The 27,398-nt window shown below is 52.9% G+C and overlaps 1 protein-coding gene across 2 annotated transcripts; it reads right to left on the reverse strand.

Moving 5' to 3' along the window:
• Positions 1–1,312: 1,312 nt before the first annotated feature.
• On the reverse strand, positions 1,313–26,886 carry ankrd40 (ankyrin repeat domain 40). Of its 2 annotated transcripts, none has more exons than XM_041217123.1 (5): positions 26,741–26,886; positions 12,112–12,206; positions 9,721–9,969; positions 8,079–8,260; positions 1,313–2,274 (listed from the first exon to the last, which is right to left on the reverse strand). In XM_041217123.1, the coding sequence occupies exons 1-5, from the start codon at positions 26,869–26,871 to the stop codon at positions 2,134–2,136; spliced, it is 798 nt and encodes a 265-aa protein (XP_041073057.1). In that variant the 5' UTR covers positions 26,872–26,886; the 3' UTR covers positions 1,313–2,133. The 2 variants fall into 2 exon arrangements, with proteins under 2 accessions (XP_041073057.1, XP_041073056.1); XM_041217122.1 differs by having other exon boundaries at positions 12,058–12,206.
• Positions 26,887–27,398: the final 512 nt, after the last annotated feature.

Here is a 27,398-nt window from a genome sequence, read left to right on the forward strand (position 1 = left end):
GGCGGGGTGTGGGGGTTGGGCGGGGTGTGGGGGTTGGGCGGGGTGTGGGGGTTGGGCGGGGTGTGGGGGTTGGGCGGGGTGTGGGGGTTGGGCGGGGTGTGGGGGTTGGGCGGGGTGTGGGGGTTGGGCGGGGTGTGGGGGTTGGGCGGGGTGTGGGGGTTGGGCGGGGTGTGGGGGTTGGGCGGGGTGTGGGGGTTGGGCGGGGTGTGGGGGTTGGGCGGGGTGTGGGGGTTGGGCGGGGTGTGGGGGTTGGGCGGGGTGTGGGGGTTGGGCGGGGAGTGGGGTGTGGGTGAGGAGTGGGGTGTGGGTGGGAAGTGGGGTGTGGGGGTTGGGCGGGGAGTGGGGTGTGGGGGTTGGGCGGGGTGTGGGGGTTGAGTGGGGGTTGGGCGGGGAGTGGGGGTTGGGCGGGGAGTGGGGTGTGGGGGTTGGGCGGGGTGTGGGGGTTGGGTGGGGGTTGGGCGGGTTGTGGGGGTTGGGCGGGGTGTGGGGGTTGGGCGGGGGTTGGGCGGGGAGCGGGGTGTGGGGGTTGGGCGAGGAGTGGGGTGTGGGGGTTGGGCGGGGAGTGGGGTGTGGAGGTTGGGCGGGGAGTGGGGGTTGGGCGGGGAGTGGGGTGTGGGCGGGGAGTGGGGTGTGGGCGGGGAGTGGGGTGTGGGGGTTGGGCGGGGAGTGGGGTGTGGGGGTTGGGCGGGGAGTGGGGTGTGGGGGTTGGGCGGGGAGTGGGGGTTGGGCGGGGAGTGGGGGTTGGGGCGGGGAGTGGGGTGTGGGGGTTGGGCGGGGAGTGGGGTGTGGGGGTTGGGCGGGGAGTGGGGTGTGGGGGTTGGGCGGGGAGTGGGGTGTGGAGGTTGGGCGGGGAGTGGGGGTTGGGCGGGGAGTGGGGTGTGGGCGGGGAGTGGGGTGTGGGGGTTGGGCGGGGAGTGGGGTGTGGGGGTTGGGCGGGGAGTGGGGTGTGGGGGTTGGGCGGGGAGTGGGGTGTGGGGGTTGGGCGGGGAGTGGGGTGTGGGGGTTGGGCGGGGAGTGGGGTGTGGGTGGGGAGTGGGGTGTGGGGGTTGGGCGGGGAGTGGGGTGTGGGGGTTGGGAGGGGAGTGGGGTGTGGGGGTTGGGCGGGGAGTGGGGTGTGGGGGTTGGGCGGGGAATGGGGGTTGGGCAGGGAGTGGGGTGTGGGGGTTGGGCGGGGAGTGGGGGTTGGGCGGGGAGTGGGGTGTGGGGGTTGGGTGGGGGTTGGGCGGGGAGTGGGGGTTGGGCGGGGAGTGGGGTGTGGGGGTTGGGTGGGGGTTGGGCGGGGAGTGGGGGTTGGGCGGGGAGTGGGGGTTGGGCGGGGAGTGGGGGTTGGTAGGGGTTGAGCACGGAGTGGGGGGGTGTGGTGGGGGTTAATGTGGGTGAAAGCTTTGATAATGAAGGATGGTTGCTCTAACCAGAGAGGCTGGGACGTGAGTGTGCGCTCGTGGTCTCAGCCTTTTTGAACTCTGTGTCTGAAATCAGACTCTTGTACAATCCTATCCTGCAGCCCACCTCCCCCCGCCCCCCTCACTGCGATCACACCCCCACCCCAGGGACTGCAGGCTGCTCAGTGTGGATCCCAGGTACCTTGGGGGTGATAGGCTGAGGTACTGGGGGTTAAGCAGACAAGATGGTCACAGTTTTCATGCAAAGGAACTGTTAACCAGGGCAGCCCATTTCAAAAACCTGCTGAGGCCCCTCCCAATGAACAAAGATGTAAATCACTGCACACCAAATCTCCTGTTTACAAAATAACAGGGAATTCAGCAGCTGACACCCTCCCTGCTGTCTCGATCCTGACACCCTCTGCGCTCCTGCAGTCAGGTATCTTCACTGGAACTGTCAGGTGCGATGAGAGAGTCCAGACTGGGGGAGAGGGGGGGTCGGCAGGATTGGATGAGGGAGTATTTATTGAATTAGTTTTCATTTGTTATGAGGGGAGGGAGCTTAAAGTAGTGTTAGCGACTCTCGAGTAACCATTGGAATTAACCTTACAGACATCACAGAGGAGGAGGAGGCCATTCAGCCCACACTGAGATTTGCCCTCCCTTACAGATAGTAACAGTCTTCAGTTTACACTGTGTGGGTGGGATAATCCCAGTGATGGTTGCTCACAGTGAGACACGGAAGGAAGTTTCAGTAGGTCAGTGTTGCCGCTCCCTGATTGTAGCAAGGGCGTTCAGTTAGAGCAGCTGGTGAGGAGCTTGTGTTCGTGTCGCTTTTCAGTAAAACAAACTCCAACTCCTGGAAATTCTGAAGCCTCGCAACTTCCTTATCCTAAACATCAAATCAAATAAAACATGTTTGGGAAATGACAGGTTTAACATAAGCACAAAGTCAGGGAGCATGTAGAGGGAGATATGAATAACAAGGAAGGTGGATGATCGGGTGGAAGGCATGAGTGTTAAATGACAAAAGAGACTATGGGAGTGATAATTGGACAAGTAAAGAAACAAAATATTTGTCTAGAGAGATGACAGAAGCAGAATCATTAACAACAGGTCCCATTTGAGAAAATAGGAGCAGCAGTTATAATCTGAATCTGTTGAAAACTCAATATTGAGTCTGGAAGGCTGTAAAGGATCTAAACGAAAGACAGGATGCTGTTCCTGCAGCTAGTGTCAGCTTCATTGGAACAGCTTAGGAGACTGGGGACAAAAGGATCAGACTGGGAGTGGACAGAGAATAAAATGAGGTGAAACTGTATGTCATTTAGTTTCTCTTGCTCTCCACCCTTTCCTCACCACCTGCTTCCTGTGTAACATTGGCCAGTTGTATTGAATTATTATCAACAGTAACTTTATTTCTCTCTTCAGAGATGCTGCCAGAGGCTTTCCAATATTTATTATTTTTATTTCAAATAAAACATTAACTGTGGGAACCTATTTTCAAATCAGGGATATACTGCTTTGTGACAGTGATGGGTGTGGGGTATATCAGAGTGTTACAGTCAGGGGTGTGGGGTATATCAGAGCGTTACAGTGAGGGGTGTGGGGTATATCAGAGTGTGACAGTGAGGGGTGTGGGGTGTATCAGAGTGTTACAGTGAGGGGTGTGGGGTATATCAGTGTTACAGTGAGGGGCGTGGGGTGTATCAGAGTGTTACAGTGAGGGGTGTGGGGTATATCAGAGTGTTACAGTGAGGGGTGTGGGATATATCAGAGTGTTACGGTGTGGGGTATATCAGAGTGTGAGAGTGAGGGGTGTGGGGTGTATCAGAGTGTTACAGTGAGGGGTGTGGGGTATATCAGAGTGTTACAGTGAGGGGTGTGGGGTATATCAGAGTGTTACAGTGAGGGGTGTGGGGTACATCAGAGTGAGGGGTGTGGGGTATATCAGAGTGTTACAGTGAGGGGTGTGGGGTACATCAGAGTGTTACAGTGAGGGGTGTGGGATATATCAGAGTGCTACGGTGTGGGGTATATCAGAGTGTGAGAGTGAGGGGTGTGGGGTGTATCAGAATGTTACAGCGAGGGATGTGGGGTGTATCAGAGTGAGGGGTGTGGGGTATATCAGAGTGTTACAGTGAGGGGTGTGGGGTACATCAGGGTGTTACAGTGAGGAGTGTGGGATATATCAGTGTTACGGTGTGGGGTATATCAGAGTGTGAGAGTGAGTGGTGTGGGGTATATCAAAGTGTTACAGTGAGGGGTGTGGGGTATATCAGAGTGTTACAGTGAGGGGTGTGGGGTACATCAGAGTGTTACAGTGAGAGGTGTGGGATGTATCAGAGTGTTACAGTGAGGGGTGTGGGGTATATCAGAGTGTTACAGTGAGGGGTGTGGGGTGTATCAGAGTGTTACAGTGAGGGGTGTGGGGTATATCAGAGTGTTACAGTGAGGGGTGTGGGGTGTATCAGCGTGTTACAGTGAGGGGTGTGGGGTATATCAGAGTGTTACAGTGAGGGGTGTGGGGTATATCAGAGTGTTACAGTGAGGGGTGTGGGGTACATCAGAGTGTTACAGTGAGGGGTGTGGGATATATCAGAGTGTTACGGTGTGGGGTATATCAGAGTGTGAGAGTGAGGGGTGTGGGGTATATCAGAGTGTTACAGTGAGGGGTGTGGGGTATATCAGTGTTACAGTGAGGGGTGTGAGGTATATCAGAGTGTTACAGTGAGGGGTGTGGGGTACATCAGAGTGTTACAGTGAGGGGTGTGGGGTGTATCAGAGTGTTACAGTGAGGGGTGTGGGGTATATCAGAGTGTTACAGTGAGGGGTGTGGGGTATATCAGAGTGTTACAGTGAGGGGTGTGGGGTACATCAGAGTGTTACAGTGAGGGGTGTGGGGTACATCAGAGTGTTACGGTGTGGGGTATATCAGAGTGTGAGAGTGAGGGGTGTGGGGTATATCAGAGTGTTACAGTGAGGGGTGTGGGGTATATCAGAGTGTTACAGTGAGGGGTGTGAGGTATATCAGAGTGTTACAGTGAGGGGTGTGGGATGTATCAGAGTGTTACAGTGAGGGGTGTGGGGTATATCAGAGTGTTACAGTGAGGGGTGTGGGGTGTGTCAGAGTGTTACAGTGAGGGGGTGGGGTGTATCAGAGTGTTACAGTGAGGGGTGTGAAGTATATCAGAGTGTTACAGTGAGAGGTGTGGGGTATATCAGAGTGTCACAGTGAGGGCTGTGGGGTGTATCAGTGTCACAGTGAGGGGTGTATCAGTGTCACAGTGAGGGGTGTGGGGTGTATCAGTGTCACAGTGAGGGGTGTGGGATATATCAGAGAATGTTACAGTGAGGGGTGTGAAGTATATCAGAATGTTACAGTGATAGGTGTGGGGTATATCAGAGTGTTATAGTGAGGGATGTGGGGTGTATCAGTGCGAGGGGTGTGGGGTATATCAGAGTGTTACAGTGAGGGGTGTGGGATATATCAGAGTGTTACAGTGAGGTGTGTGGGATATATCAGAGTGTTACATGAGGGGTGTGGGATATATCAGAGTGTTACAGTGAGGGGTGTGGGGTGTATCAGAGTGTCACAGTGAGGGGTGTGGGGTGTATCAGTGTCACAGTGTGGGGTGTATCAGTGTCACAGTGTGGGGTATATCAGTGTCACAGTGTGGGGTATATCAGTGTCACAGTGAGGGGTGTGGGGTGTATCAGTGTCACAGTGAGGGGTGTGGGGTGTATCAGTGTCACAGTGAGGGGTGTGGGGTGTATCAGTGTCACAGTGAGGGGTGTGGGGTGTATCAGTGTCACAGTGAGGGGTGTGGGGTGTATCAGTGTCACAGTGAGGGGTGTGGGGTGTATCAGTGTCACAGTGAGGGGTGTGGGGTGTATCAGTGTCACAGTGAGGGGTGTGGGGTGTATCAGTGTCACAGTGAGGGGTGTGGGGTGTATCAGTGTCACAGTGAGGGGTGTGGGGTGTATCAGTGTCACAGTGAGGGGTGTGGGATGTATCAGTGTCACAGTGAGGGGTGTGGGATATGTCAGAGTGTCACAGTGAGGGATGTGGGGTGTATCAGAGTGAGGGGTGTGGGGTATATCAGAGTGTCACAGTGAGGGGTGTGGGATATATCAGAGAGTCACAGTGAGGGGTGTGAGGTATATCAGAATGTTACAGTGATAGGTGTGGGGTATATCAGAATGTTACAGTGAGGGGTGTGGGATATATCAGAGTGTTACAGTGAGAGGTGTGGGGTATATCAGAGTGTTACAGTGAGGGGGTGGGGTACATTAGAGTGTTACAGTGAGGGGTGTGAGGTATATCAGAGTGTTACAGTGAGGGGTGTGGGGTATATCAGAGTGTCACAGTGAGGGCTGTGGGGTGTATCAGTGTCACAGTGAGGGGTGTGGGGTGTATCAGTGTCACAGTGAGGGGTGTGGGGTGTAGCAGTGTCACAGTGAGGGGTGTGGGATATATCAGAGAATGTTACAGTGAGGGGTGTGAGGTATATCAGAATGTTACAGTGATAGGTGTGGGGTATATCAGAATGTTACAGTGAGGGATGTGGGGTGTATCAGTGCGAGGGGTGTGGGGTATATCAGAGTGTTACAGTGAGGGGTGTGGGGTATATCAGAGTGTTACAGTGAGGGGTGTGGGATATATCAGAGTGTTACAGTGAGGGGTGTGGGATATATCAGAGTGTTACAGTAAGAGGTGTGGGGTATATCAGAGTGTTACAGTGAGGGGGTGGGGTACATTAGAGTGTTACAGTGAGGGGTGTGAAGTATATCAGAGTGTTACAGTGAGAGGTGTGGGGTATATCAGAGTGTCACAGTGAGGGCTGTGGGGTGTATCAGTGTCACAGTGAGGGCTGTGGGGTGTATCAGTGTCACAGTGAGGGGTGTGGGGTGTATCAGTGTCACAGTGAGGGGTGTGGGGTGTATCAGTGTCACAGTGAGGGGTGTGGGGTGTATCAGTGTCACAGTGAGGGGTGTGGGATATATCAGAGAATGTTACAGTGAGGGGTGTGAGGTATATCAGAATGTTACAGTGATAGGTGTGGGGTATATCAGAGTGTTATAGTGAGGGATGTGGGGTGTATCAGTGCGAGGGGTGTGGGGTATATCAGAGTGTTACAGTGAGGGGTGTGGGATATATCAGAGTGTTACAGTGAGGTGTGTGGGATATATCAGAGTGTTACATGAGGGGTGTGGGATATATCAGAGTGTTACAGTGAGAGGTGTGGGGTATATCAGAGTGTTACAGTGAGGGGGTGGGGTACATCAGAGTGTTACAGTGAGGGGTGTGAGGTATATCAGAGTGTTACAGTGAGGGGTGTGGGGTATATCAGAGTGTCACAGTGAGGGCTGTGGGGTGTATCAGTGTCACAGTGAGGGGTGTGGGGTGTATCAGTGTCACAGTGAGGGGTGTGGGGTGTATCAGTGTCACAGTGAGGGGTGTGGGGTGTATCAGTGTCACAGTGAGGGGTGTGGGATGTATCAGAGTGTTACAGTGAGGGGTGTGGGGTGCATCAGAGTGTTACAGTGAGGGGTGTGGGGTATATCAGAGTGTTACAGTGAGGGGTGTGGGGTATATCAGTGTCACAGTGAGGGGTGTGGGGTATATCAGAATGTCACAGTGAGGGGTGTGGGGTATATCAGAGTGTTACAGTGAGGGGTGTGGGGTGTATCAGAGTGTTACAGTGAGGGGTGTAGGGTGTATCAGTGTCACAGTGAGGGGTGTGGGGTGTATCAGTGTCACAGTGAGGGGTGTGGTGTATATCAGAGTGTTACAGTGAGGGGTGTGGGGTGTATCAGAGTGTTACAGTGAGGGGTGTGGGATATATCAGAGTGTTACAGTGAAGGGTGTGGGGTACATCAGAGTGCTACAGTGAGGGGTGTGAGGTATATCAGAGTGTTACAGTGAGGGGTGTGGGGTATATCAGAGTGTCACAGTGAGGGCTGTGGGGTGTATCAGTGTCACAGTGAGTGGTGTGGGGTGCATCAGTATCACAGTGAGGGGTGTGGGGTGTATCAGTGTCACAATGAGGGGTGTGGGGTGTATCAGAGTGTTACAGTGAGGGGTGTGGGGTGCATCAGAGTGTTACAGTGAGGGGTGTGGGGTGTATCAGAGTGTTACAGTGAGGGGTGTGGGGTATATCAGTGTCACAGTGAGGGGTGTGGGGTATATCAGTGTCACAGTGAGGGGTGTGGGGTATATCAGAATGTCACAGTGAGGGGTGTGGGGTGTATCAGAGTGTTACAGTGAGGGGTGTAGGGTGTATCAGTGTCACAGTGAGGGGTGTGGGGTGTATCAGTGTCACAGTGAGGGGTGTGGTGTATATCAGAGTGTTACAGTGAGGGGTGTGGGGTGTATCAGAGTGTTACAGTGAGGGGTGTGGGGTGTATCAGAGTGTTACAGTGAGGGGTGTGGGGTGTATCAGAGTGTTACAGTGAGGGGTGTGGGATATATCAGAGTGTTACAGTGAGGGGTGTGGGGTGTATCAGTGTTACAGTGAGGGGTGTAGTGTGTATCAGTGTCACAGTGAGGCGTGTGTGGTGTATCAGTGTTACAGTGAGGGGTGTGTGGTGTATCAGTGTTACAGTGAGGGGTGTGGGGTGTATCAGTGTCACAGAGAGGGACGTGGAGTGTATCAGAATGTCAGAGTGATGGGTGTGGGGTATTTTTATTACCTTTCGCAGCAATGTGTTGGGCAGTTTCCTGATCTTTTCCACTTGCTCAGGATGGACATTGAGCTCCTGGCAGCTCACTGAGAGGAGTGCTTGGTAGGTGAGTTCCCTTCGGTCGAGGTCCACCTCGATGAAGTCATTGTCCCGGATGGCAGGGTTCTGAATGCGAACTTTCAATATTAGCTCTGCAAGGACAAGACAGCAGCGGCTTAGAGCAGTGTACCATGAGCATCAGCCTATGTCTTCCTTTGAAGAGATGGAGCTGCACCATCTCAGAGTAGTTAGTCCAGTCTGTGATCTCAGGCTCAGGAATTTCTGATTCTTTTTCCCTCAGAGTCCAGAAGTAACTGGAGCAGTTTCAGTATGGACAGTTGAGAATCAGCTTAATCAATAAGACAACACCTTCCTGGGCTCTTGTTACTGAGACCAGTCATCTGTACTGTATGTATCCTATACAGTATTATAGCCACCCCTTTGCTATGTGGCATGTAACAGCCATTGTCCTGAATATATTGTGTAGTGTGTCGATCACTGTGCAGTAAATATCGTGTAGGGTGTCAATCACTGTTCTGTATACATTGTGTAGGGTGTTAACCATTGTCCTGTATATTTTCTGTGGGGTGTTAATCAGTGTCCTATTTATATCCTGTAGGGTGTTAATCACTGTCCTATATATATCCTGTAGGGTGTTAATCATTGTCCTGTATATATCCTGTAGGGTGTCAATCACTGTCCTGTATATATTGTGTAGGCTGTCAATCACTGTCCTGTATATATTGTGTAGGGTGTCAATCACTGTCCTGTATATATTGTGTAAGGTGTCAATCACTGTCCTGTATATATTGTGTAAGGTGTCAATCACTGTCCTGTATATATTGTGTTTGGTGTTAATCACTGTCTTGTATATATTGTGTATGGTGTTAATCACTGTCCTGTATATATTGTGTTTGGTGTCAATCACTGTCCTGTATATATTGTGTATGATGTCAATCACTGTCCTGTATATATTGTGTATGGTGTCAATCACTGTCCTGTATATATTGTGTATGGTGTTAATCACTGTCCTGTATATATTGTGTTTGGTGTTAATCACTGTCCTGTATATATTGTGTATGGTGTTAATCACTGTCCTGTATATATTGTGTTTGGTGTCAATCACTGTCCTGTATATATTGTGTATGGTGTCAATCACTGTCCTGTATATATTGTGTATGGTGTTAATCACTGTCCTGTAAATATTGTGTATGGTGTTAATCACTGTCCTGTAAATATTGTGTATGGTGTTAATCACTGTCCTGTATATATTGTGTAGGGTGTTAATCACTGCTCTGTATATATTCTGTAGGGTGTCACAGCATATTCTGTGTACCTTTTTTAAAAGTTTACTGTTGTGTAACAGACATGACCAACTCACTCTTGACCAATATCTATCCCTCAATCAAAATTACAAAACATAGATTAGCTGGTCATCATCATATTGTTAACCACATTAATAATAAAAATGTTGGTGGAATACAGATGTTAGTCTGTGATGCTAATACAATCAAAGCAGAAGCAGAAACACTTACTGCCACTGCAGAGTGTGCTGGGACTGAGTGTGCCCTCTCTCTACAAACACAGTCTGTCATGCACCCACCATCCATACCTCGTTCGTTTACAGGGAAGGTTCCAGTAAAAAATAGCGGCTGGAAGGTTGCTGGGGGTCCTGCTGGTGCCCCGTTCTGTGCTGGCTGTGTTAGTGATGGTTTGGGACCAGTTGGTGAGCCAGTAGCTGGGGCCTGGGTACTGTTGGCCTCCTGGTTCTCCTTGTACGGGAAGGGGGGATTTGCCAGGTAGTTGGGCAAGAACGTAAGCTGGGATTCTCCATTAACCACAGGTTCCGAATCCTCATTAACTGCAGAGAGAGAGAGAGTTAACAGCAGTGAGCACCACCTTCACTCAATACTTCCCCTTCCACACAACAATAGCTTGCATTTACATAGCAGCTTTGACACAAAGAGATATGAGGGCAGGTAAGGAAATAAGGGAAGAAAGATTCACATTTATATAACACTTTTCACAACCACTGAATGTAACCAAATACTTTACAGCCAATGAAATACTTTACTGATGTAGGAAATGCAGCAGCCAATTTGTACACAGCAAGGTCCCACAAACAGCAGTGTGAAAATAACCAGATAATCTTTGTTTGTGATGTTGATTAAGGGATAAATATTGGTCAGGACACTAGGGATAACTCTCCTGCTCTTCTTTGAAATGGTGGCTGTGGGATTTTTTATGTCCACCTGAGAGGACAGATAGGGCCTCGGTTTAATATCTATTCAACATATGAATTCTGACAGTGCAGCACTCCCTCAGTACTGCATTGGATTGTCAGCCCGCATCTTTGTGCTCAGGTTCCTGGAGTGGGACTTGAACAGACAACCTTCTGACTCAGAGGCGAGACAGCTTTGCACAGAGCCAAGACTGACAGTGACCAAAAGCCCGGTCAAAGAGATAGACTTTAATGGGCTTCATGAAGGAGAAGAGAGAGGTAAAGGTGCAGGGAGGAAATTCCAGAGTTTAGAATAGCTGAAGAGGCCAAAATTGGGGAAGCACCAAGTTCTTGGCGAGTTCTTTTTAAATTTATGAGATGTGGGTGTCGCTGGCTAGACCAGCATTTATTGCTCATCCCTAATTGCCCTTGAGAAGGTGGGGGTGAGCTGCCTTCTTGAACCGCCGCAGTCCATGTGGTGTAGGTACACCCACAGTGCTGACAGGGAGGGAGTTCCAGGATTTTGACCCAGCGACAGTGAAGGAATGGCAATATATTTCCAAGTCGGGATGGTATGTGACTTGGAGGGGAACTTCCAGGTGGTGGTGATCCCATGTACCTGCTGCCCTTGTCCTTCTAGGTGGTAGAGGTTGTGGGTTTGAAGATGCTGTCTAAGGAGCCTTGGTGAGTTGCTGCAGTGCATCTTGTAGATGGTACACACACTGCTGCTACTGTGCGTCGGTGGTGGAGGGAGCGAATGTTGAAGGTGCTGGATGAGGTGCCAATCAAGCAGGCTGCTTTATCCTGGATGGTGTTGAGCTTCTTGAGTGCTGTGGGAGCTGCACTCACTCAGGCAAGTGGGGAGTATTCCATCACACTCCTGACTTGTGCCTTGTAGATGGTGGACAGGCTTTGGGGAGTCAGGAGGTGATTCACTCGCCACAGATTTCCTAGCCTCTAATCTGTTCTTGTAGCCACAGTAGTTATTTGGCTGGCGCAGTTTAATATCTGGCCTATGGTAATCCTCAGGAAGTTAATGAGATTTCAGTGATAGTAATGTCATTGAAAATCGGGGAAACATAGTTAGATTATCTCTCATTGGACGTGGTCATTGCCTTCATAAAGGACATTAGTAGACCAGATTGTTTTTTATGATAATCTAATAGTTTCATGGCCAGCATTACTGGTACTAGCTTTTTTTTCTAGATTTTATTTAATAAGCTTAATTTAAATTCACCAGCTACCAAGCTGCAATTTGAGCTTATGTTTCTGGATCATTAGTCCAGACTTCTGGATCGCTAGTCCAAAAACATAACCACCATGCACAATGGAGGAGGTTACAGAGATCGGGAGAGTCAAGACCTTGGAGAGATTTGAACACAAAATAAGTTTAAAATCAAGGCATTGCTGTGCTGGGAGCCAATGTAGTTCAGTGAGTGAAGGTACTCATGGATGAACAGAACTTGGTGTAAGTTAGGATATGGGCAGCTGTGTTTGACAAGGGCTTAAGTTTACAGCAAGTGTGAAGTAAAAGGTTGTCCCTGCCAGGGTATTTGACTTGGGCAATATTACATCCAAAAGAGATGGAGGGAGGGAGAGAGGAGAGAGAGATACCTGGATGAGAGTTTCTGAGTGAAATAAATATTAAAATACTGAGGCAGATAGACAAAGAAACATGATGCACCGATGGACAGGGTAAGAGGTGGAATAAAAATGTCAGCAAGTCACCTCCTAACATTGCTCGGATTTCCGGTTTCATTGTAAGCTGTGCTGCACTTTCACCTTTGTTTGTGAGGATGTCTTTATCAGCCCCGGCATCAAGCAAGCAGGACACAATCTGGCTATGACCACGTTTGCAAGCCCAGTGCAAACAGGTCCTGTAATGCAAGCAACAAACACAATCATAGGATAGTCAACAACACAGGGCACAGAAACAACTGCATAGCAGGGTAAAAGGGGAGCGTTTGTGTGGAGTCTGATTGGATCAATGGTCACTCTTTTTGAAAGAGTGGGAGGAGAGAGCAATAGATCACCATCATACCATGAATGTGGAAATAAGAAACTGAGAGTGAAGATTTCCACAGTTCACTAATAGTGAACTCACTATTAAAAAAAACACAGGCTTATGACATCACCATAAATAGTGAATGGAAGCAATTTCAGTCTGAATATTCTAGGGAAAAGGAACTTGCATTTCTACAGCACTTTCCATAACCTCAGGACATCCCAAATTGCGCACACGTTTTTAAGTGTGGTCGCTGTTGCAGGTTAGAAATGCAGCAGCCAATTAGCACACAATCTCCCAAAAACATCAATCTATATGAACATATGAATTAAGAGGAGTAAGCCACTCGGTCCCTCAAGCCTGCTCCACCATTCAATAAGATCATGACTGATCACTGAATGTAACCTCAACTCCACACTCCTGCCTGCCCCCAATAGCCTTTCACCCCCTTGTTAATGAAGAATCTATCTAGCTCTGCCTTAAAAATATTCAAAGGCTTCCACTGCCTTTTGCGGAAGTGAGTTCCAAAGACTCACGACCCTCAGAAAATATTTCTCCTTATCTCTGTTTTAAATGTGTGACCCCTTATTTTTAAACAGTGACCCCCGTTCTAGATTCTCCCATAAGAGGAAACATCCTTTCCACATCCACCCTGTCAAGACCCCACAGGATCTTATATGTTTCAATCAAGTTGCCTCTTACTCTTCTAAACTCCAGCAGATAGAAATCCAGCGTGTCCAACCTTTCCTCAAAAGACAACCCATCCATTCCAGGTGTTAGTCTAGTAAACCTTCTCTGAACTGCTTCCAACACATTTACATCTTTCCTTAAATAAGGAGACCAATATCGTACACAACACACCAAATGCCCAGTATAACAAAGCATAACCACCCTACTTTTGTGTTCAATTCCCTTCACAATAGACAATAACATTCCATTCGCTTTCCGAATTACCTGCTGTACCTGCATACTAACCTTTTGTGATTCATGCACTAGGACACACGGATCCCTCTGAATCTGAGAGCTCTGCAATCTCTCACCATTTAGATAATAAGCTTCTTTATAATTCTTCCTATCAAAATTAACAATTTCACATTTACCCACATTATACTCCATTTGCCAGGTCTTTGCCCACTCACTTAACCTATCTAAGTCACTTTGTAGCCTCCTTACATCCTCTTCACAACTTACTTTCCCACCTATCTTTGGGTCTTCAGCAAATTCAGCGACCATACAATCAGTCCCTTCATCCAAGTCATTTATATAAATTGTAAAAAGTTGAGGCCCCAGCACTGATCCCTGTGGCACACCACTCGTCACAACCTGCCAACTAGAAAATTACCCATTTATGCCTACTCTCTGTTTTCTGTTAGTCAGCCAATTTTCTATCCAGGCTAATATGTTACCCCCTACACCATGAGCTTTTATTTTCCGCAGTAACCTTTGATGTGGCACCTTATCAAATACCTTCTCGAAATCTAAGTACAGCACATCTACAGGCTCCCCTTTATCCACAGCACATGTGACTCTTTCAAAGATCTCCAATAAATTGGTTAAACATTATTTCCCTCTCACAAAATTGTGTTAGCTCTGTCTGATTACTTTGAATTTATCTAAGTGCCCTGTTATAACATATTTAATAATAGTTTCTAACATCTGTCATAGGGAAAATGTTAAGCTAACTGGCCTGTGGTTTCCTGCTTTCTGTCTTCCTCCCTTTTTGAATAAAGGAGTTACATTCGCTATTTTCCAATCTAATGGAACCTTCCCCGAATCCAGGGAATTTTGGAAAATTAAAACCAATGCATCAACTATCTCACTAGCCACTAGGTTTAAGACCCTTGGATGAAGTTCATCAGGACCTGGAGATTTTGTCAGCCCGCAGCCCCAACAATTTGCTCGGTACCACTTCCCTGGTGATTGTAATTTTCTTGAGTTCCTTCCAATACTTGATTTACAGCTACTTCTAGGATGTTATTTACATCCTCTATAGTGAAGGTTGATGTAAAATACCTGCTCAATTCATCTGGCATCTCCTGATTTTCCATTATTACTTACCAGGCTCATTTTATATAGGACCAACGCTCACTTTATTAACTCTTTCCTTTTTCAAATATCTACAGAAACTCTTACTATCTGTCTTTATATTTCTAGCTAGCTTTCTCTTGTATTCTAATTTTTCCTCCTTATTAATCCTTTAGTCATTCTTTGCTGTTTTTTATATTCTGTCCAATCTTCTGAACTGCCACCCACCTTTGCACAATTATATACTTTTTCTTTCACTTTTTTAGTTAACCACAGGTGGTGAGCCCTCCCCTTGGAAGGCTTTCTCAATGGAATGTATCTATTCTGTGCATTCTAAAATATTCCCTTAAATGTCTGCCACTGCATCTCTAATGGCCTATCCCTTAACGTCATTTGTCAGTTCACTTCAGCTAGTTCTGCTTTCATGCCCTTAAGTTTAAAATACTAGTCTATCCATCAAACTGAATGTAAAATTCAATCATGTTATGATCATTACTACCTAGGGGCGCCTTCAACTATAAGGTCATGAATTAATCCTATCTCGTTGCACAATACCAGGTCAAGTATAGCCTGCTCTCTGGCTGCTGCCAGAATATGTTGTTCTAAGAAACTATCCTGTAAACATTCTATGAATTCCTCAACTAGGCAATCTTGCCCATCTGATTTTCCCAGTCTATTAAATCCTCCGAGGTTATAGCCATACTTTTCTGACAAGCTGCCACTATTTCTTCATTTATACTCCATCCTACTATGTGGTTACCATTAGGTGGCCTGTATACCACTCCCACAAGTGAGTTCTTGCCTTTAATTTTTCTCATCTCTACCCAAACCACTTCTATATTCTTGTTTCCTGAACTTAGATCATCCCTCTCTAATGAGCTAATACATAATTAATTAACAGAGCCACCCCTGCATCTTTTCCTGTCTGTCCTAAATGTCATGTACCCTTCAATATTCAGGCTCCAATCTAGCTCATCCTGCAGCCATGTCTCTGTAATGGCTATCAGGTCGTACTTATTTATTTCTATTTGAGCTATCAGTTATCTGTTTTGTTTTGATGCTACATGCATTCAGATTCAGAGCCTTTAGTTTTGTCCTTGTGCTATTTTTGTAACCTCTAGCCTTATCTGTTGATTTACCTTTCGATTTGCACTCTCTGTCCCTTCATGTTGCAGTCTATCATTTTCCATCATTTCCCATACTTCTGCCTTGTCTTGTTCAGGTGTAGACCGTCCCAATGGTACAGCCCCCCTTTCCCCGATACTGATGCCAGTGCCCCACAAATGGGAACCCACTTGCCCCACACCAGGCTTTGAGCCAACTACTCATCTAATTTTATTTACCCTATACCAACTTGCATGTGGTTCATCTCTGGTTTATTAACTTTGAGGTTTTGCTTTTTAATTTAGTGCCTAATACTCTCAATGCAGAAGCGCCTTCCTATTTCTACCTATGTCGTTGGTACCTACATGGACCATGACGACTGGATCCTTCCTCCTCCCACCACAATTTCCTCCCCAACCCTAAGCAGGTATTGCGAACCCTGGCACCGGGCAGACAACACAGCCTTCTGGATTCTCACTCTACGCTGCAGAGAACAGTGCCTATCCCTGACTCTACTGTCCTTTACTACCACTACATTCCTGTTTGCTCACCACAGCTTGAAAGGCTTCCAGTACCATGGTGCCATGGCCAGTTTGCTCATCCACTCTGCAGACTTTGCTTTTGTCCACACAGGGTGCAAGCATCTCAAACCAGTTTGACAATTACAAAGTCTGAGGCTCCTCCACCTGTCTCATCCACAGTCACACCCTCCTGTCCCTCATCGCTGACCAAAACAGGTGACCTTATTCTAAGAGATGTGACCAACTTCTGGTGCAAAATGTCCAGATATTTATCCCCCTCACTGATATTGCGCAGAATCTGCAGTTCGGCTTCCAGACCAATAATCCTGATGCAGAATTCTTCTAGCTGCTTACACCATCTGCAGACGTATTTGTCCTGGATCACCTTGGCACCCAGGAGCACCCACATTCCACAGCTACAAGGCAACACCTGTCCAGCCATTGTTAATTATGGATATTTAGTTACTTTAATTACGATCTTAATTAACTTAGAATAATGCCCATCTGTACTACAATATACTGTACTTATTAAATGCTAGTACCACCTTCAATTAAGAGTTATACCTTTCTTAATTCCTAACTGGCTTACCAGTTACTCACCAACCAGCTCCTTCCGCTGCACCAAAGAAAGAAAGTAAGAACAGCTCCTCCTCACCTCACCAAACTCTTATCTTTATTTGGCTTGCGATCTGCACTCTGACAATGCCCAAAGAATCTGATTTTTTTTTGTTATATTGGATGAGGGCTAAATATTGGCTTCAGGGCACCAGAGAAAATTCTCTGCTTATCTTCAAAATAGTGTCAGGGCAACTTTAATGGCACAGGAATAACAGACACTGCCTTGGTTTAAGGCCTTCTCCAAAAGACAGCCCCTCCAACAGCACGGCACTCCCTCGCTGTTGACCCTCCAACAGTGCAACACGCCTTCAGCACTGATTCCCCGACAATGCAGCACTCCCTCAGTACTGACCCTCCGACAGTGCGGCACTCCGTCAGTACTGACCCTCTGACAGTGCGGCACTCCGTCAGTACTGACCCTCCGACAGTGCGGCACTCCCTCAGTACTGACCCTCCGACAGTGCGGCACTCCCTCAGTACTGACCCTCCGACAGTGCGGCACTCCCTCAGTACTGACCCTCCGACAGTGCGGCACTCCCTCAGTATTGACCCTCCGACAGTGCGGCACTCCCTCAGTACTGACCCTCCGACAGTGCGGCACTCCCTCAGTACTGACCCTCCGACAGTGCAGCACTCCCTCAGTACTGACCCTCCGACAGTGCGGCACTCCCTCAGTACTGACCCTCCGACAGTGCGGCACTCCCTCAGTACTGACCCTCCGACAGTGAGGCACTCCCTCAGTACTGACCCTCCGACAGTGCGGCACTCCATCAGTACTGACCCTCCGACAGTGCGGCACTCCCTCAGTACTGACACTCCGACAGTGCGGCACTCCCTCAGTACTGACCCTCTGACAGTGCAGCACTCCATTAGTATTGACCCTCTGACAGTGCAGCACTCCCTTAGTACTGACACTCCGACAGTGCGGCACTCCCTCAGTACTGACCATCTGACAGTGCAGCACTCCCTCAGTACTGACCCTCTGACAGTGCAGCACTCCCTTAGTACTGACCCTCTGACAGTGCAGCACTCCCTCAGTACTGACCCTCCGACAGTGCAGCACTCCATTAGTACTGACCCTCTGACAGTGCAGCACTCCCTCAATAGTGACCCTATGACAGTGCAACACTCCCTCAGTACTGACCCTCTGCCAGTGCAGCGCGCCCTCAGAACTGACCCTCCGACACTGCAGCACTCCCTCAGTACTGACCCACCGACAGTGCGGCACTCCCTCAGTACTGACCCTCCGACAGTGCGGCACTCCCTCAGTACTGACCCTCCGACAGTGCGGCACTCCCTCAGTACTGACCCTCCGACAGTGCGGCACTCCCTCAGTACTGACCCTCCGACAGTGCGGCACTCCCTCAGTACTGACCCTCCGACAGTGCGGCACTCCCTCAGTACTGACCCTCCGACAGTGCGGCACTCCCTCAGTACTGACCCTCCGACAGTGCGGCACTCCCTCAGTACTGACCCTCCGACAGTGCGGCACTCCCTCAGTACTGACCCTCCGACAGTACGGCACTCCCTCAATACTGACCCTCCGACAGTGCGGCACTCCATCAGTAGTGACCCTCCGACAGTGCGGCACTCCCTCAGTACTGACCATCTGACAGTGCAGCACTCCCTCAGTACTGACCCTCTGACAGTGCAGCACTCCCTTAGTACTGACCCTCTGACAGTGCAGCACTCCCTCAGTACTGACCCTCCGACAGTGCAGCACTCCATTAGTACTGACCCTCTGACAGTGCAGCACTCCCTCAGTACTGACCCTCTGCCAGTGCAGCGCGCCCTCAGTACTGACCCTCCGACATTGCAGCACTCCCTCAGTACTGACCCACCGACAGTGCGGCACTCCCTCAGTGCTGACCCTCCGACAGTGCGGCACTCCCTCAGTACTGACCCTCCGACAGTGCGGCACTCCCTCAGTACTGACCCTCCGACAGTGCGGCACTCCCTCAGTACTGACCCTCCGACAGTGCGGCACTCCCTCAGTACTGACCCTCCGACAGTGCGGCACTCCCTCAGTACTGACCCTCCGACAGTGCGGCACTCCCTCAGTACTGACCCTCCGACAGTGCGGCACTCCCTCAGTACTGAACCTCCGACAGTGCGGCACTCCCTCAGTACTGACCCTCCGACAGTGCGGCACTCCCTCAGTACTGACCCTCCGACAGTACGGCACTCCCTCAATACTGACCCTCCGACAGTGCGGCACTCCATCAGTACTGACACTCCGACAGTGCGGCACTCCCTCAGTACTGACCCTCCGACAGTGCGGCACTCCATCAGTACTGACCCTCCGACAGTGCGGCACTCCATCAGTACTGACCCTCCGACAGTGCGGCACTCCCTCAGTACTGACCCTCCGACAGTGCGGCACTCCCTCAGTACTGACCCTCCGACAGTGCGGCACTCCCTCAGTACTGACCCTCCGACAGTGCAGCACTCCATTAGTATTGACCCTCTGACAGTGCAGCACTCCCTTAGTACTGACCCTCTGACAGTGCAGCACTCCCTCAGTACTGACCATCTGACAGTGCAGCACTCCCTTAGTACTGACCCTCTGACAGTGCAGCACTCCCTCAGTACTGACCCTCTGACAATGCAGCAATCCCTCAGTACTGACCCTCTGACAGTGCAGCACTCCCTTAGTATTGACCCTCTGACAGTGCAGCACTCCCTTAGTACTGACCCTCTGACAGTGCAGCACTCCCTCAATAGTGACCCTCTGACAGTGCAACACTCCCTCAGTACTGACCCTCTGACAGTGCAGCGCGCCCTCAGTACTGACCCTCCGACATTGCAGCATCCCTTAGTACTGACCCTCTGACAGTGCAGCACTCCCTCAGTACTGACCCTCTGACAGTGCAGCGCGCCCTCAGTACTGACCCTCCGACATTGCGGCACTCCCTCAGGACTGACCCTCTGACAGTGCGGCACTCCCTCAGTACTGACCCTCCGACAGTGCGGCACTCCCTCAGTACTGACCCTCCGACAGTGCGGCACTCCCTCAGTACTGACCCTCCGACAGTGCGGCACTCCCTCAGTACTGACCCTCCGACAGTGCGGCACTCCCTCAGTACTGACCCTCCGACAGTGCGGCACTCCCTCAGTACTGACCCTCCGACAGTGCGGCACTCCCTCAGTACTGACCCTCCGACAGTGCGGCACTCCCTCAGTACTGACCCTCCGACAGTGCGGCACTCCCTCAGTACTGACCCTCCGACAGTGCGGCACTCCCTCAGTACTGACCCTCCGACAGTGCGGCACTCCCTCAGTACTGACCCTCCGACAGTGCGGCACTCCCTCAGTACTGACCCTCCGACAGTGCGGCACTCCCTCAGTACTGACCCTCCGACAGTGCGGCACTCCCTCAGTACTGACCCTCCGACAGTGCGGCACTCCATCAGTACTGACCCTCCGACAGTGCGGCACTCCATCAGTACTGACCCTCCGACAGTGCGGCACTCCCTCAGTACTGACCCTCCGACAGTGCGGCACTCCATCAGTACTGACCCTCCGACAGTGCGGCACTCCATCAGTACTGACCCTCCGACAGTGCAGCACTCCCTCAGTACTGACCCTCCGACAGTGCGGCACTCTCTCAGTACTGACCCTCCGACAGTGCAGCACTCCCTCAGTACTGACCCTCCGACAGTGCAGCACTCCATTAGTATTGACCCTCTGACAGTGCAGCACTCCCTCAGTACTGACCCTCCGACAGTGCAGCACTCCCTCAGTACTGACCATCTGACAGTGCAGCACTCCCTTAGTACTGACCCTCTGACAGTGCAGCACTCCCTTAGTACTGACCCTCTGACAGTGCAGCACTCCCTCAATAGTGACCCTCTGACAGTGCAACACTCCCTCAGTACTGACCCTCTGACAGTGCAGCGCGCCCTCAGTACTGACCCTCCGACATTGCAGCACTCCCTCAGTACTGACCCTCTGACAGTGCAGCACTCCCTCAGTACTGACCCTCCAACAGTGCGGCACTCCCTCAGTACTGACCCTCCGACAGTGCGGCACTCCCTCAGTACTGACCCTCCGACAGTGCGGCACTCCCTCAGTACTGACCCTCCGACAGTGCGGCACTCCCTCAGTACTGACCCTCCGGCAGTGCTGCACTCCCTCAGTACTGACCCTCCGACAGTACAGCACTCCCTCAGTACTGACCCTCCGACAGTGCGGCACTCCCTCAGTACTGACCCTCCGACAGTGCGGCACTCCCTCAGTACTGACCCTCCGACAGTGCGGCACTCCCTCAGTACTGACCCTCCGACAGTGCGGCACTCCCTCAGTACTGACCCTCCGACAGTGCGGCACTCCCTCAGTACTGACCCTCCGACAGTGCGGCACTCCCTCAGTACTGACCCTCCGACAGTGCGGCATTCCCTCAGTACTGACCCTCCGACAGTGCGGCACTCCCTCAGTACTGACCCTCCGACAGTGCGGCACTCCCTCAGTACTGACCCTCCGACAGTGCGGCACTCCCTCAGTACTGACCCTCCGACAGTGCGACACTCCCTCAGTACTGACCCTCCGACAGTGCGGCACTCCCTCAGTACTGACCCTCCGACAGTGCGGCACTCCCTCAGTACTGACCCTCCGACAGTGCGGCACTCCCTCACTACTGACCCTCTGACAGTGCAGCACTCCATTAGTATTGACCCTCTGACAGTGCAGCACTCCCTTAGTACTGACCCTCCGACAGTGCAGCACTCCCTCAGTACTGACCCTCTGACAGTGCAGCACTCCCTCAGTACTGACCCTTTGACAGTGCAGCATTCCCTTAGTCCTGACCCTCTGACAGTGCAGCACTCCCTCAGTCCTGACCCTCTGACAGTGCGGGACTCCCTCAGTACTCACCATCTGACAGTGCAGCACTCCCTCAGTACTGACCCTCTGACAGTGCAGCACTCCCTTAGTACTGACCCTCCGACAGTGCAGCACTCCCTCAGTACTGACCCTCTGACAGTGCAGCACTCCCTCAGTCCTGACCCTCTGACAGTGCCGCACTCCCTCAGTACTGACCCTCTGACAGTGCAGCACTCCCTCAGTACTGACCCTCTGACAGTGCAGCACTCCCTCAGTACTGACCCTCTGACAGTGTGGCACTCCCTCAGTACTGACCCTCTGACAGTGCGGCACTCCCTCAGTACTGACCCTCTGACAGTGCAGCACTCCCTCAGTCCTGACCCTCCGACAGTGCAGCACTCCCTCAGTACTGACCCTCTGACAGTGCAGCACTCCCTCAGTACTGCCCCTCTGACAGTGCAGCACTCCCTCAGTCCTGACCCTCTGACAGTGCAGCACTCCCTCAGTACTGACCCTCCGACAGTGCGGCACTCCCTCAGTACTGACCCTCCGACAGTGCGGCACTCCCTCAGTACTGACCCTCCGACAGTGCGGCACTCCCTCAGTACTGACCCTCCGACAGTGCGGCACTCCCTCAGTACTGACCCTCCGACAGTGCGGCACTCCCTCAGTACTGACCCTCCGACAGTGCGGCACTCCCTCAGTACTGACCCTCCGACAGTACGGCACTCCCTCAATACTGACCCTCCGACAGTGCGGCACTCCATCAGTAGTGACCCTCCGACAGTGCGGCACTCCCTCAGTACTGACCATCTGACAGTGCAGCACTCCCTCAGTACTGACCCTCTGACAGTGCAGCACTCCCTTAGTACTGACCCTCTGACAGTGCAGCACTCCCTCAGTACTGACCCTCCGACAGTGCAGCACTCCATTAGTACTGACCCTCTGACAGTGCAGCACTCCCTCAGTACTGACCCTCTGCCAGTGCAGCGCGCCCTCAGTACTGACCCTCCGACATTGCAGCACTCCCTCAGTACTGACCCACCGACAGTGCGGCACTCCCTCAGTACTGACCCTCCGACAGTGCGGCACTCCCTCAGTACTGACCCTCCGACAGTGCGGCACTCCCTCAGTACTGACCCTCCGACAGTGCGGCACTCCCTCAGTACTGACCCTCCGACAGTGCGGCACTCCCTCAGTACTGACCCTCCGACAGTGCGGCACTCCCTCAGTACTGACCCTCCGACAGTGCGGCACTCCCTCAGTACTGACCCTCCGACAGTGCGGCACTCCCTCAGTACTGACCCTCCGACAGTGCGGCACTCCCTCAGTACTGACCCTCCGACAGTGCGGCACTCCCTCAGTACTGACCCTCCGACAGTGCGGCACTCCCTCAGTACTGACCCTCCGACAGTGCGGCACTCCCTCAGTACTGACCCTCCGACAGTACGGCACTCCCTCAATACTGACCCTCCGACAGTGCGGCACTCCATCAGTACTGACCCTCCGACAGTGCGGCACTCCATCAGTACTGACCCTCCGACAGTGCGGCACTCCCTCAGTACTGACCCTCCGACAGTGCGGCACTCCCTCAGTACTGACCCTCCGACAGTGCGGCACTCCCTCAGTACTGACCCTCCGACAGTGCAGCACTCCATTAGTATTGACCCTCTGACAGTGCAGCACTCCCTTAGTACTGACCCTCTGACAGTGCAGCACTCCCTCAGTACTGACCATCTGACAGTGCAGCACTCCCTTAGTACTGACCCTCTGACAGTGCAGCACTCCCTCAGTACTGACCCTCTGACAGTGCAGCAATCCCTCAGTACTGACCCTCTGACAGTGCAGCACTCCCTTAGTATTGACCCTCTGACAGTGCAGCACTCCCTTAGTACTGACCCTCTGACAGTGCAGCACTCCCTCAATAGTGACCCTCTGACAGTGCAACACTCCCTCAGTACTGACCCTCTGACAGTGCAGCGCGCCCTCAGTACTGACCCTCCGACAGTGCAGCACTCCCTTAGTACTGACCCTCTGACAGTGCAGCACTCCCTCAATTGTGACCCTCTGACAGTGCAACACTCCCTCAGTACTGACCCTCTGACAGTGCAGCGCGCCCTCAGTACTGACCCTCCGACATTGCAGCATCCCTTAGTACTGACCCTCTGACAGTGCAGCACTCCCTCAATAGTGACCCTCTGACAGTGCAACACTCCCTCAGTACTGACCCTCTGACAGTGCAGCGCGCCCTCAGTACTGACCCTCCGACATTGCGGCACTCCCTCAGTACTGACCCTCTGACAGTGCGGCACTCCCTCAGTACTGACCCTCCGACAGTGCGGCACTCCCTCAGTACTGACCCTCCGACAGTGCGGCACTCCCTCAGTACTGACCCTCCGACAGTGCGGCACTCCCTCAGTACTGACCCTCCGACAGTGCGGCACTCCCTCAGTACTGACCCTCTGCCAGTGCAGCGCGCCCTCAGTACTGACCCTCCGACATTGCAGCACTCCCTCAGTACTGACCCACCGACAGTGCGGCACTCCCTCAGTACTGACCCTCCGACAGTGCGGCACTCCCTCAGTACTGACCCTCCGACAGTGCGGCACTCCCTCAGTACTGACCCTCCGACAGCACGGCACTCCCTCAGTACTGACCCTCCGACAGTGCGGCACTCCCTCAGTACTGACCCTCCGACAGTGCGGCACTCCCTCAGTACTGACCCTCCGACAGTGCGGCACTCCCTCAGTACTGACCCTCCGACAGTGCGGCACTCCCTCAGTACTGACCCTCCGACAGTGCGGCACTCCATCAGTACTGACCCTCCGACAGTGCGGCACTCCATCAGTACTGACCCTCCGACAGTGCGGCACTCCCTCAGTACTGACCCTCCGACAGTGCGGCACTCCATCAGTACTGACCCTCCGACAGTGCGGCACTCCATCAGTACTGACCCTCCGACAGTGCAGCACTCCCTCAGTACTGACCCTCCGACAGTGCGGCACTCTCTCAGTACTGACCCTCCGACAGTGCAGCACTCCCTCAGTACTGACCCTCCGACAGTGCAGCACTCCCTCAGTACTGACCCTCTGACAGTGCAGCACTCCCTCAGTCCTGACCCTCTGACAGTGCCGCACTCCCTCAGTACTGACCCTCTGACAGTGCAGCACTCCCTCAGTACTGACCCTCTGACAGTGCAGCACTCCCTCAGTACTGACCCTCTGACAGTGTGGCACTCCCTCAGTACTGACCCTCTGACAGTGCGGCACTCCCTCAGTACTGACCCTCTGACAGTGCAGCACTCCCTCAGTCCTGACCCTCCGACAGTGCAGCACTCCCTTAGTACTGACCCTCTGACAGTGCAGCACTCCCTCAATAGTGACCCTCTGACAGTGCAACACTCCCTCAGTCCTGACCCTCTGACAGTGCAGCGCGCCCTCAGTACTGACCCTCCGACAGTGCAGCACTCCCTTAGTACTGACCCTCTGACAGTGCAGCACTCCCTCAATTGTGACCCTCTGACAGTGCAACACTCCCTCAGTACTGACCCTCTGACAGTGCAGCGCGCCCTCAGTACTGACCCTCCGACATTGCAGCATCCCTTAGTACTGACCCTCTGACAGTGCAGCACTCCCTCAATAGTGACCCTCTGACAGTGCAACACTCCCTCAGTACTGACCCTCTGACAGTGCAGCGCGCCCTCAGTACTGACCCTCCGACATTGCGGCACTCCCTCAGTACTGACCCTCTGACAGTGCGGCACTCCCTCAGTACTGACCCTCCGACAGTGCGGCACTCCCTCAGTACTGACCCTCCGACAGTGCGGCACTCCCTCAGTACTGACCCTCCGACAGTGCGGCACTCCCTCAGTACTGACCCTCCGACAGTGCGGCACTCCCTCAGTACTGACCCTCCGACAGTGCGGCACTCCCTCAGTACTGACCCTCCGACAGTGCGGCACTCCCTCAGTACTGACCCTCCGACAGTGCGGCACTCCCTCAGTACTGACCCTCCGACAGTGCGGCACTCCCTCAGTACTGACCCTCCGACAGTGCGGCACTCCCTCAGTACTGACCCTCCGACAGTGCGGCACTCCCTCAGTACTGACCCTCCGACAGTGCGGCACTCCCTCAGTACTGACCCTCCGACAGTGAGGCACTCCCTCAGTACTGACCCTCCGACAGGGCGGCACTCCCTCAGTACTGACCCTCCGACAGTGCAACACTCCCTCAGTACTGACCCTCCGACAGTGCGGCACTCCATCAGTACTGACCCTCCGACAGTGCGGCACTCCATCAGTACTGACCCTCCGACAGTGCGGCACTCCCTCAGTACTGACCCTCCGACAGTGCGGCACTCCATCAGTACTGACCCTCCGACAGTGCAGCACTCCATCAGTACTGACCCTCCGACAGTGCAGCACTCCCTCAGTACTGACCCTCCGACAGTGCGGCACTCTCTCAGTACTGACCCTCCGACAGTGCAGCACTCCCTCAGTACTGACCCTCCGACAGTGCAGCACTCCATTAGTATTGACCCTCTGACAGTGCAGCACTCCCTCAGTACTGACCCTCTGACAGTGCAGCACTCCCTCAGTACTGACCCTCTGACAGTGCAGCACTCCCTCAGTACTGACCCTCTGACAGTGCAGCACTCCCTCAGTACTGCCCCTCTGACAGTGCAGCACTCCCTCAGTACTGACCCTCTGACAGTGCAGCACTCCCACAGTATTGACCCTCTGACAGTGCAGCACTCCCTCAGTACTGACCCTCTGACAGTGCAGCACTCCCACAGTATTGACCCTCTGACAGTGCGGCACTCCCTCAGTACTGACCCTCTGACAGTGCAGCACTCCCACAGTACTGACCCTCTGACAGTGCAGCACTCCCTCAGTACTGACCCTCTGACAGTGCAGCACTCCCTCAGTACTGACCCTCTGACAGTGCAGTGCTCCCTCAGTACTGACCCTCTGACGGTGCGGCACTCCCTCAGTACTGACCCTCCGACAGTGCAGCACTCCCTCAGTACTGACCCTCCGACAGTGCAGCACTCCCTCAGTACTGACCCTCTGACAGTGCAGCACTCCCTCAGTACTGACCCTCTGACAGTGCAGCGCTCCCTCAGTACTGACCCTCTGACAGTGCAGCACTCCCTCAGTACTGACCCTCTGACAGTGCAGCACTCCCTCAGTACTGACTCTCTGACACTTGCGGTATTTGGGGGGGGGGGGGGAGGGGGTGTTTTTTTACCGGGTTTCACTGTAACCTCGGGTCAGAGATGCCGGAGCTGAATCCCCCCGGGTCCCGGCCCCACTTACCAGCCATTCACCGGGTTTTGACCGTTCACTCGAGCCCCGCGGCCCAGCAGCTGTCGCACCGACTCCGGGTCCCCGATACTCGAGGCCTCCCGCAACCGCTCATCCAACTCGAGCCGCGGATCCGCCGCCATCGCGCCCCCGGAGGCCCCGCCCCATCTGACTCGGCTCAGAGGACCCGCCCCATCCGACTCAGCTCAGAAGCCCCCCCCCCCGTCCAGAATCGCCTCAGAGGCCCCGCCCCATCTGTTTCGGCACAGAGGCCCCGCCCCATCCGACCCGGCTCCAAGGCCCCGCCCCATCTGACTCGGCTCAGGGGACCCGCCTCATCCGACTCGGCTCAGAAGCCCCGCCCCCGAATCGCCTCAGAGGCCCCGCCCCATCTGTTTCGGCTCAGAGGCCCCGCCCCATCTGACTCGGCTCAGAGGACCCGCCTCATCCGACTCGGCTCAGAAGCCCCCCCCACCAAGAATCGCCTCAGAGGCCCCGCCCCATCTGATTCGGCACTGAGGCCCCGCCCCATCCGACTCGGCTCCAAGGCCCCGCCCCATCTGACTCGGCTCAGGGGACCCGCCTCATCCGACTCGGCTCAGAAGCCCCGCCCCCGAATCGCCTCAGAGGCCCCGCCCCATCTGTTTCGGCTCAGAGGCCCCGCCCCATC

Source organism: Carcharodon carcharias, chromosome 22 (genome assembly GCF_017639515.1).
Source record: "Carcharodon carcharias isolate sCarCar2 chromosome 22, sCarCar2.pri, whole genome shotgun sequence".
Lineage (NCBI taxonomy): Eukaryota > Metazoa > Chordata > Chondrichthyes > Lamniformes > Lamnidae > Carcharodon > Carcharodon carcharias.